Source organism: Grus americana, chromosome 3, assembly GCF_028858705.1.
Source record: "Grus americana isolate bGruAme1 chromosome 3, bGruAme1.mat, whole genome shotgun sequence".
Classification (NCBI taxonomy): Eukaryota; Metazoa; Chordata; class Aves; order Gruiformes; family Gruidae; genus Grus; species Grus americana.
The window spans coordinates 41,521,366-41,533,706 of NC_072854.1; the positions used below are offsets into that span (position 1 = coordinate 41,521,366).

The 12,341-nt window shown below is 43.0% G+C and overlaps 1 protein-coding gene across 5 annotated transcripts in view; it reads right to left on the reverse strand.

The window, feature by feature from the left end:
- MAP3K7 (mitogen-activated protein kinase kinase kinase 7) overlaps positions 1-7,514 on the reverse strand; it is a 45,925-nt gene extending 38,411 nt beyond the window's left edge. For 3 of the 5 annotated variants that reach the window (XM_054820241.1, XM_054820240.1, XM_054820239.1), the window contains exon 1: positions 6,788-7,512. In XM_054820241.1, the coding sequence (XP_054676216.1) occupies positions 6,788-6,877 (90 nt within the window). In that variant the 5' untranslated portion in view covers positions 6,878-7,512. Of the gene's footprint in view, positions 1-6,787 lie in introns of all 5 variants that reach the window. The other 2 variants (XM_054820245.1, XM_054820242.1) reach the window with 2 other exon arrangements.
- Between the last annotated feature and the right edge of the window lie 4,827 nt (positions 7,515-12,341).

Sequence of the window (12,341 nt, forward strand, 5' to 3'; positions counted from 1 at the left end):
AAGTTTGTCAAGAACCACTCAGTTAGTACATGACACAGACACATTTTAAACTGGCAGAAACACTTAAAGAGCTTTAAAGATTGAAAAGTATATACAAATTTATTCCTCTCCCTGTAAAATTCATACAAGTAAAAAGTTACGTTTTCCTGTGTGACAAAGCAACATGGCATGTTGCATGTTTTCCAGATAATGTATTTGGAGGCTTATTTAAAGAATATGAACCATACAAGATCCCTGGAACAAACACTACCTCTGTGTACAAATAGTATCAAATGCTATACATAAACAAAGATACATGATACTGACTTTTAAGTATGTAGACTATACTGACTGGAGTATATAGTATGCAGACTAGAAATCATGCAGGAAATAGAGATTGCAGATATGTTAAGCCCTCAAGGATGTATTTTGTCCTAAGGGATGTGACCAAATAATTCCCACCCCCAGTAAAACAAGAAAAATGCATCTCTGTCTATTCAGACACACCCCTATTCCCCTATCAAATGTCAAAACTTTGGAAGAATTAATTTCAACTTTGCATTAACTGCACAGGGTTTCTATTCAATCAAAAATACAAAGATACAAAGTTTTCATCTCATAACTATGAAGTTTCCATGTTAGTTAGCTCTGCATGCTAGATACCTAGTGCTTCTCTTTCTAAAAAAACCTTGCTGGATATATAAGACAGCAATAAAATATAATAGCTCCCTGGTTAGCAGATGTAGTACTCTTTGGACAATTGTCTTCATAATTTGCAGTGTCTACATGACATGTTTGTTTACAATTTTGGGAAGCAAGACAAGCAGTTAAAAACAACCAACACAAAACCAACAAAACCTGTGCTTCCAAACAGACAACAGTCTCTAAATTATCTTTAATATCTATGTCCCTTTAGTTACTGGTATATTTGCAAATGAAAGGTTTAGGCAAACTGAACTTTTGGATCTCTCAAGCTTCAGACACAATGCAAGATGGAGGAGGAAAATAATAAAAAGCATAAAAAGAATGTTCTACAACACTTTGTAAAAACAGAAATACATTTTTAAATTTAGTTGCTTCTATTCTATCTACCAGAGTTCCAGCAGTACTAATAAAGCATACTAATATTTTTGGCTTTTCACAAATCTGCCCATATGACACACAGAAAGCATACAGGAAAAAAAAAGTGCCAAAAGAAGCCATGAACAACAGTTTACAGCCCATAAAAACATACGCCTACATTTTCTATCATTCATTCAACCAGCCTCAAATTCCAACTTTGGCTCCTCTGTGTGTGCTATACTTTATTAAGCAGGTTGAAGCAAATCGGCCCCATGCCACAAATGACTGTGGCCAATACCCTGGCAGCACTTTTAGGAAGGAGTTCAGATCTGCCAATTCTTACAGCTACGTTCTTTGACTGGTTAAGTTTATTTGTACTAGTGCTCAACCCAAGTCTAAATGCTGCTTTGCCTTTCTGGGATTCATACAGCAATGAAAAAAATCAGTTATTCAAAATCAACTTATATTCTTCATAAATATGCGTAACTTCTGCTTGCCACAAGATGATACAGTTGGTCCACATTTAGTGCATCATCTGTTAGAACTGCACAACACTGTACAGTTATTATTTAGTGACTTGGCTATCTGAATTTAGTTCTGTTTTAAGAAATCATTCTCTCTTCAACTTCTTTGGAACATGTTTATGGAGAATCAAAGTACCTTCATCTATGTTTCTAAAATTATGGGTGTTTCCAGAAATTCTTCCTTTGCTCTAAACACAAAATCAACCCTCTTTGCATTTCGATAGCTCAATCATGCTAAGAAACACATGCATCTCAAGCAAAGATAACAGCTTATCAGGTTATACTTTCATTCCAGCTTTTTACGTACTGATAGCCTTACACACATCTGTCTGAAGAACTGAACTCATTTTAATAACCAGTAATTAAAAAACATTAACAAACACTTGTCTGATGTTTTAGTATGAATCAATTTGTGCTGTTACAACAGCCCAGACAGGAGATTCTGCTTTTAGACATAAAATGCTGGGTAATGAGGCACTCAGGGTGAAGGGCTCCAACATGAGTTGGGCTTGTTGGGCTGGCACAGTCCAAAATGACTGGTCTTTGAAAAACGAATCATCATTCCATAGTCAGTAAAATACTGCTAGAATCCACTGGGTGGGATAAATAAGGGACACGTGAAGCTTGTTCTGTTTTAGTTTTTTTTCTTAGGGAAAGGCTTGCCCTCCTGCCAATTTCTGATAGCAGTTACACGGTCAGTCAGTTGTGACCTTAGCTGCTGCATTAGACATGGAACTTTGATATTAATCTCATAAATATGCATCTTGCTTTCATCACTGGAATAGAAGACCCCATGAGGCTTCTTTCCCATGCATTCTTTATGAAAGTAAAATATAAGTTTATTTTACAGGACACAAATTGATTCATTAAATAAATCTGCATGTGTAGAAATGTGTAAAGTCTTACATTAACAGTTTAACTAGCTTATCAGCCATCTTCTAACACTTACTGCACACTAAATTTCATCCACATGAAATTGGTATTGTGTAACTTCCACTACAAATTCACACTCCAGCTGACACTTCGGCTAATTTCTTAGATGAATGAAGAGAATCTTCCACTGGTATAACTAAACAAAATTTAAATAGTGACTTGAATTAAATCAGAAATGTATTTAGAGTAAAATCACAGAAAATTCTGTCATACTATACCATACACCATGTACTAATTTTTTGGGTTTGCTTCTGGATGCCCAACTTTGCACCTTGAAGACTTACTTTCTTGAAAAGGCTGAGAAATTGTAGATGTGACTGACTTCAGAAGGATTCCTAACTACCACCCCTGGCTCTTGAGAACTAAGCTTTTTGTACTCATGTCCAATATCCATGAATATTCTTCAGATCTAAAATCATGGCATAAGGTCCAAACTTCTTCCAATTTTGCAGATTGGTATTCTACAACTGGACACAGTCCCCCAAGATGTAAAAACAATGGAGGTGGCAACAACTCCATGTTCAGCAGCAGCTTACACGAATCCATTTTACCTTGTAGTGTAACGGACATAATCAGTCACTGCATCTCGTTAACTTTTAAAAAGTTAACTACTATAAACGGGAGCAAAAACAAGTTGTCTTGCTGTATTCCTCATTCTCTTGCCTCTGAACTGCTCTGCTCCATAACTGCAAGGAACGCATGCAGTTCTCAGCACTCTTCCCAGTTAATGAAATTATTCAACTGTTTCAAAAATGTCTAAGGTAGGTGAACATGCCACACATTGCATCTCCTTAGTTGCTGGCACCTTAAGTAGGTTTTCTAAAATAAATATTTAGAAAGCTTACCTATTCATCTTAAAGAAAACATTACCCTAAATTCCCATAGACTTAACTACTGTTGCCCAAATAGATTGTTGAAAATAAACTTCAGTGTATACTACAGTATACCAGCAGAGTGCTAACAACAGTTTTCAAATAATTTACACTTTCAGACTGTTCAAAAGTAACTTGCAACTATGCAAATATGGCAATGGTTTTCAGCCTGGCTACATCAGACAGTGATTGGGCAGGGCCACAGCATACATGACCAGACCTGCATCTTTTGGCTGCACGATCCAAGGCATACACACATCATGTGATGAAGAGGTCTGCGTTTTAGTCATGTATGGGACTGTTATCAAATTACATGACAGAGGAAGGGCTGTGGGATTTTCAGGAAAGAGTGGCAGGGAGCAGGTTGCCAGAACAATTCAAACCCGAATTCAAACCTGTTCACTGCCTAGATGTGAAAGCTCCTATGGGAAGAAGAGACAGCAGTATTTAGGCTAGATTTAAATACGAGATTTAAAAATACTAGGCTTTTTATTGTTAACTTGATTTCAGTTATATTAAGTTTTCAGATAAATTCTGTAGTTTTATTTATCCAGATGTGTCTAATACCTGAAAACTTAGGACATTCTGTCAAAAATTTGCATAGCAAAGTAGGGAACATTTCTGCTGAACCCAAGTTTTACATTGTTTTTCCCCTTCTAGTGTTGAAGATGCTCCCACTGTGTCTCATCAATTTGATTTGACTCCAACTCATTCGTAATCATTATATTTTACTTCAATTTAAGCACTTTAAATAATGAAAAGGCAGCTTGAAGTTGGAGACGTGTTTGATGGGAAGTAAGACTACAGTACAGTTAGTCATGTGCATGGCAGCTAAAACAAAATATGGTATATTCTTGATATTACCTGGTATATTCTTGATATTATCCAGTAAACTTCAGCCAAACCTAAATGAAAGTGCACTTATAGATTACACATTTATTAGCAAGGACTCAGGGCCTGCAAGTATTCCAGAACTTCAATATCTATTAATAAACCAGTGGCAGAGTGGGACTGCTATCTGCTGACAAGACAGCCTTGATAATACAACAGCAAAGCTATGATTATACAAGCATTCAAGTTCCCAGTGTAGATCTGTTGACACTCCATTATGAAACATCTGAAGTTTGCCAAGCATATTAAAATCTGACCATTTTGAGTCCTTATAGCCATTTAAAAATCCTTGAAAACTTCCAAGCCTGAAGTGAGAGCACAGAAAATATTCAGTAACAACGTATGTTTTGTTATGACTTCAAAGTTGACTATTTGCACGGAAACTGCATCATGAGTAAGAGGACAACACCCACAGTTGAGAAAAACAAGGTCTAAGTATGGTCTCTAATTCACCTGTTTTATCGTAAAGTAAATCTTACTTCATCCTCTGTGCGATGGCACTTAGACTGTGTTCAGCACTATGGTAACCCCATTGCCTATAAGAATTTCTGGTAGGACAGGTACACTGAGAGTAACTCAAAATGCTACTCCAGTTGTCATCAGATTTTCTCATGGAGAGAACACTCCATGTTCAGAGCTCCCCTGCTTACATCACATGAGTTTTGTCATCTCCAACAGAGATACTACTTTGAGGATAATGCAACAATCACATTAGATGAAACACAAATTACTGCTTAGGCACCATCTCTACATACATTTTCGTGCACGTAGTCCTGTCTCAACGGGTGCCAGGCAGGTATGTAGGACACAGACAAGCTCTGAACGTTAAACCTTAGAATGATGAATTTTAGTTACACCAATTACACACTATGCAGCTCCACATTGCCTATCTGTAAAATAGCAATATAATCCTTGCTAACAGCCTTCCCAAGGGTGTCATGAGGATTAAAGATTTGTACAGTGTTTTATTCATTCAAAGTGCTATGTGTAACATATTAGATGTGCTACTCACTTCTGTGAGCCATGACAGGACACCTTTTTATGATGGATGAATTCCTATCAACTTTATTTTCTTCTTTGGGTGAGAAAAGCCATTTCTCCCAAAGCATGCGATTTGATCCCTGTCCATTAGCAAGTGTTGCAAAACCATCTGCATATTATCAAATGCAAATATACTTTCAGTTCTCAAACATCATAAAATTTTCTCCCTTCAGAACAGTTAAACGCATAAAGGGAAGAGGAACAGTTACTCTGTAAGAGTCAAAAATTTTCATAATTGACATATTCATAGAAAGGGGAAAAGGCAATCTTTTAGAAGAGATTATCTTCTGAGAATTTCCAGTGTTTGCTATGGTGAAAGCTAAAGTTACTACAGCACTACCTGAATACAGAAGAAAGGGCCCTGGTGTTCTATAAAAATACTGCAGATTTTATGTTCTGTGAACTGTCTTGAGCCACATGAGCCCAGTATAATAATTCTGAACAAACCAGTATCTAGCAAACCACCTTAAAAACGTGAGACGCTGGTTGTCATATCTATAAAAGCTACTACACAAAACGAAATTCACTTCCACATAAACTTTTTATGAAAAAGAGGGTAATTATTACTGAAAGAGAAATATGTTAATCTACGAATAAAAGCACAAAGACGGTTACAACAGTTTTGGGTGTCTGTTAGGTCCAAGCTGGCCTCATCAAATATAGTATGAATCTGAATGAAGCAACTTCATTCCTGTAGAGACTTTAGTAGGGAAAAAAGAAAAAACCTAAAAGCAGCAATATTTTTGTGTGATTCTGAGAATTAAACAACATTGTGGTATATACATACCACTGAGCCCTTTAGTAAAGCATGTAAGCTATCCTAGATCACACCCATCCTACTTTCACAGGAAATCCAAACAGGTGAAAGGTACATAGGAAGTTCTGTACTTTATCCATCCTGCTCCAGACGCAAAGAATTTAAGGCAATAATTTTACTATGAAACTTTTCTACAGAAGAAGAAATACTTGCTTCCAACTATGTTATACAATAAGTGAATGTCACTTCCTGGTAACACGCACAGATCACAAATGAATGCAACGTTACAGATCCACGCATGCAACATCACTAGCCTATGTTAAGAAAAAACAGTGGTGAAACTTTAAAACTAAAGTCCTGAATAAACCTATCCCGCTTAAATAAAACCCCACAGTACGCCACTCAGCACCAGGCTTGGTAGAAGTAAACTGGCACCTCCGCTCCCAGCCATATCGCCTTTGTTCTCTGGTGCCAACCTCTGCAGCATCCAGAGAAGTAGGAAACCGCACGAGTTTGCGTGTGGTGTCCCGGCAGCCCCGAGCACCCAGGAAGCCTACGCGGCCTTTTCCGCCAGCTGGCGGACGGCGACCCCGGGGGCCCTTGGGGGCTGTGCGGGGCAGGCGCCGCGGCGGGGGCCAGGCTGGCCCCTCCGGCCCGCCAGCAGGCCGCGTCCGGGGGACGGGGGGTGTGAGTGTGTGGAGGCCGCCGGCGGCGGGGCCCTCACTCACCTCTTCCACCTCGATCTCTTTGTAGTCGATTTCTTCGAAGTTGAGGACCGGGGGGGTTTCAATCATTTCAGCGGAGGCGGCAGCGGACATCCCTCCTCTTTCACCTGGGGGAGGAGAGGCCAGGGCAGGCCGGGGACGAAGGGCTCGGCGCCGGGCAGCCGAGGGCCTGGGCCGGGGCTACGCGGGGCGCGGCGGCGGCGGCTCCCGCCCTCCGCTCGGGCGCAGGTCGGGGAGGGCCTGGCCGAGGCGCCGCCTGGGCCACCGCGCGGGGCGAGGCCGCATCCGCGGCGGCCGCGGGCTTCAGTGGCGGCGGGTGGAGGCCCCGCCGGCGGCGGCGCCGCTCCGCATCCCGCGCCCTCCCGCACCCCCGCGGAGCGCCGCGCCGGCTGCCCTAGGCCGCGGCCTCTGCGGAGCCTGGGAGTCGCCTCGGCCGCGCGTCCCTGGCGGAGAGAAGGGGGTACACCCGGGGCCGAAGCTGGCGGCCTCCGCCAGCCCCGGCGGCGGCAGCAGCAGCGGGGCGAGGGGGCCGGGGTGGGGGGAGCCGCTCAGAGCCGCGCCGCGGCCACCGCCGCTGACATCAGAGGCGCTTCCTGCTGCCCCGACCGAGGAGGCGAGGGAGGGAGTACCGAGGGAGGGGGCGGGAAGGCGAAACGCGCCGGCAGCGGCTGCTACTCAGGCGGCCGCGGCGGGGCCACGGCCCCGCCCCGCCGCCCGCCTCCGCCAGGGGGAGCCGGCCCCGGCCCCGCTTCCTCTTCCTGCGCCTCCACTGGCGCCGCCAGGTTTGGGCAGTGTGCTGGTGGCCGGGAGCCGCCGGAGAAGCGCGGCAGCGGCGGGTGGCGCTGGCTGCCCCCGAGGCAGGGAGGACGTTGCCGTCTCGGCGGCAGGTCTCAGCCGGGGCTGGAGGGGCAGAGGCAGGCGGGCCTTCCTGGGCTGCAGGCAGCTGACAGGCAGGGCGCACCCCGGGGTCGCGGCCGCACGGTGCCTCTGCTCTGCGGGAGGCCGGTGGGGTCAGAGGGCCCCGGCGGGACCAGGGGGCCCCAGCTGGGGCAGAGGGCCCGGCGAGGCCAAGGCAGCTGCCCGCCGCGCGTTAGCTCTGTGCAAGTGCGGGGCAGCGCGCGTTGAGTGCTGAATATGCCTTTTCCTAAGAAATCTGTCGATATTTTCCCAGGGGAAGAGGTGTACGTGTGGGGGAGCATGCGTTTTGGGATGCGTTTCCTCTCAAGGCGCAACGCAGCGGTGGGTGGCCTGTGCCCTTGAGCAGCTCTTTCTCAGGGGGAAGCCTGTGTGTAGGAGGGAAGCCGGGGAGCCGAGGGTAATTAAGCGAATGATGTAAACACATGGCAACAAGGAAATAGGACTCGGGAATGAACGTATACCTTAACCGCTCCCTCTCCGGTCCCCAGCTAATGGGAATCTCAGCCCCCTCTTCCAACAGCTACTGCCTGCTTCCACTTTTGGCTGGAGTAATGCATCAGTGTTCTGGTGGTAAATCTCCCAGGCTGAGGCTTCAGGGTGACCCACGGTGTGAAATCAGTGCTGGGATGAGTGGATATAGCTGCTGTGTTTCACTGAAACAGCTGTGCTTCATTTCGATACGTTTAGCCTCAGGGCTATATATAAAAAGTTTTGTTATTGTACAATACTATTAATAGTATGTAATTTTAGTAGATCTAGTAAGCTTTCCTAGATCTTCTTCCGCTAAAAGTCTAGTGAATACCTGACAACGAAGTCTTGTAAATGGGAGGGAGAGCTGGTTTGCAGAGCTGGCCTGAGAAAGCTGCTTAAGTGATTAACTAGGAAAGAGAAGATCAAAGATGAATATGGGCGGTGACCTACTGCCATGATGGCTCAACTGTTGTTAAAAAACTAAAAAAGTACCTCTGTCAGAGCTACTGCGTCTTGTGACAGACTGTCACTTTGGGTTGTTTGCTCCCCTCTTGCCTTTTTCTGTCAGCTTCAGTAATTTGTCCAGAATTTCCAGATGCCTAGTGATCCAGAAATCCCAGACGAGCAGTCATGGTGCGTGCTGCCTGTGTTGCATGCGAGATTAAACTATTCTCCAGAACAGGTTGGATCGGTGTGACTACATTGCGCAAATGATCTGCGTGTGTGTGGGGAGTAGACTCGTATCCTGAATGCATTGAGTTCCTGTTGCTTTTTGATTTTCTGGTATGATTTGGTCTAGAAAGAATCTAAAGAAGCTTCTTTTAGACATGGAAAGGTTCCAAGTACTACTAAATCTGGCTATTATCTGCTTCATCCAGCAATGGGATTATTCAGAGCCCCTGGTTTCTCAGAGGTTGTGTATAGGTTTGGATGTTCGTATTGACCCTGGTGCTCTCCAGATGTGTAGTCTCTGGATGATTCAGATCTAGCACCTGCCTGTACTCAGAGGTGTATTTGAGTTTTGTTTTCATGAAAGCCACTGTTAGTGCACATCTCGGTCATACTGTGATATGAAGTCACAGAGTGCCACATTTGTATCTGGACCTGATGACTTCTTAAAGGAAAATGTATCACTTTTGTGTAAGCAGCTGCTACTGTCTCAGCTGCTGAGTGTGCAATATATTGGTTTTTGGAAGATGAAGAATATGGGTTTCTGAGGTATTGAGAAACTGCAGATCAGATCAAAACCAGACTCCTCTCAGATAAATTCATAGTGTTGGATGGATTGCTTTAGTTCTCTAAACACTTTTAAGACTGGGATTCAAGGCAGCCAACACATAGAGTCAACAGAAGCCAAGAAACAGGAGTAAAATTAAAAAAAGGATGTATGAAAATCTATCACTGCTGGTCTTGATACCTAGTTGCAATCTTGAGCCTGGTGTCAGGCAGAATTCTGAACTTAAAACTTTACTTTTAATTTTTTTGGACATGTGTGTTATGCATTGGGGAAGGTGAATGACATCAGTGCTTTTTTGGAAAGATGACCAGGTGGCTGGTGGTACTTTAGGTGGCAGTTGGTGATCTCTAGTAAAAGTAACTGAATATTTGGCTTTTTGTTAGGCTTCACAGACCTCTCTTGAGGATATATATCAGGCAAGTGACAGTTGCAGTCTTTCATATTTTAGTGGTGAGATTTTTCTGTTACCTTTTTTTGTTGTTGATGAGAATTAAGAGCGCAGAGGAGAGCATTCCAATTATAGTTGCTTGTAAGGTTCATTTCCTTTCAGAAATTGATGTAGAAATATGTATCTCAAAAATAATGAGTCTCTCTTTGTGAAGGCAGAGTCATCATCATTATCAAAATGTCACAGTCGTGAAGATCAGGTGGGGTTTTAAGGATGTGGTAATTTTGATGTTGCTTCTTTTTGTTTTCTGACTTGCACAGTCTTAATTAGCTTAATTAGTTGGGGACTAGGTATAACTGGGTACACCCCCAAAATAGAACATTTTAAATATTTATTCAACAAACACACTTGAAAGGTGAAGGAAAAGCTGCGTCCTTTGCAGGCTGTGCTTATCTGGGAGAAAAGCAGCTCTTGCATTCAGGAGAAAAACCTGGAACCTGGGAAGCCCACGTTCTGGGTCTCAATCGCCTGTCTCTAAGCTCAGAAGGAGGTTACACTGCTGGGAAGGTGAACACTTAAGGGTTGTTGGAAGTCTCAGGATACCGTGGTCAGAGCGTGCACAAATGCTCAAACCTGAGATAACTGCTGTGGAGCTGTTTATAGCTCCTGTAATAGAGCAGGTTTAAGAGCTGTATTTTTTCAAAAGATTATGCAGTAGATCTTATGCAAAATATAAAGTAAGTCTACAGGTCCAGCTTAACAGACCTGAGATTTAGCCCAAACATCTGGGTATCAGCTAAAATTTATCCAACATGTATAGAATCTTACAGCTTAGAATTTGGGCACGTTTTCATGAGTACAGACAAAGGTGCAGATATATTATCCTGGCTACCCTCTGTCCAGTTACTCCATGTAACAGTTGTAGGAGTTTTTTAAGAAAAGCAAACCAGCGTTATTTTTCTCCAACTTAATTTAACACAAAGCTAAGTGATTTCTTCTTTCAAATGATTTCAATTTGTGTCGTATTTTCAGTATATGCATTTTTTTTTCAGTTGGTTAAAATACCTCATTTTAAGCAGTGGAAGAATGATAGTAGAAAGCAGTGGTGGAAGGTGTTGGATGGTTTCAACAACAGTCATAGCTACAAGAAAGGTTCCCTTCTAGCTTTAAGCACAGGAATAGTTCAGGTTTCTGACAAGACTGACTATTTTTTTCTTGTTAAGTATTGTCTTGTAAATAGGAAGTTATGTCATTTCAGTTTGTGGGAACACTGTGTGATTAAAGACCTTGACACCAGCTGTAGTACTGATTGCGAGTCATCAGCCTTTGCCTCGCCTGTGTGTTGGAAAGTGTCTGGATGTACGCTATTCATAGGAAACCTACAGGAATTAAAAGCAGAGGAATTAGCCTGGATGACTGAGTGACAAGAACCGGTGGATGAATGGTCTTGTGCGTTGCCTTCCAAGTGTGAGGCCAGAGCAGGTTCCTGGTGATCACTGTTATAGAGCATACCATGAAACATGTGCTGTACAAATTCAGGTCGCAGCTGAGAGGCGCCCTGGAGAAGCCCACTTCTTGTTCCAAGTACAGTGAAAATATTTCATGAGGACATATCACCATGATGATATTGAAAGATTTCTGTTGCTCAGCATGGCAGAGTTGTTGCCTAATCCACCCTTCTCATGTACCTCCTTCTGCTCTTGTGTTAAGATTTCCCAAGAGCAGGTTGCAACATTTTATGTGTCAGATTTCACCTTCAATCTCAATGATTTCACCAATTCTGTCCTGTATTAGTGGTTTGCAAACTCTTGCAAAGCAGCAAAAGGGTGTCTTCTGCCAAATTCAGTGAGATAGCACTCCCAACATGCTTCGTGTTTTCTTACTACTTTCCTTTTCTGGAAAGACTTCCCCACGTTATTTGAAGTCTTCTAAAAAGCTCTGAATTCCTTCAATTGCAATGTGCCTTATCATTTGTAATAAAATACATATATTAAAAAAAAAAGTGCCTTGCAAAATGAATGCTTTGCTAAATACCAAACACAGCTGTATGCAAGGAACTGTATTCACTTTGGGAAAAAGAAGTTCTCTTGTAGGAACATTACAGGAACTCAAATGGTCTCAATTGTTTCTGAACCTTATTTTGCTGTCTAATCTGGGGCACGTTAGATCTCTCAAAGTTTTCCAGCAGCCTAAACCACCAAGAGAGCTAGGAAAGAGTTGTAATGCAGCCGCTGTGCAGTAAGGGCAAAGTAAAGGTGAGAGATGATCTAGATGCAGTCCTGAAACCAATCTAACGTGTGTTCCCTGTTGCAGCTATCAGCAGCTGCCATTGGCTGACTGACCAAGTGGCTAGTGGGAAAAAGATATGGAAGAATTTAGCACACGGAGGAGGAGAGACAGATGGCAATAGACTGGCTGATCTTCAACTGAGAGATCTGAAAGACATGGTATATGAAATTTATCATAGAAGACGTGTCAGAGAAAGGTAGAAATGTTACCAGGTAACTATAAAGTAGCAAAAGTATTTTAGAAAGGTGCGAAAT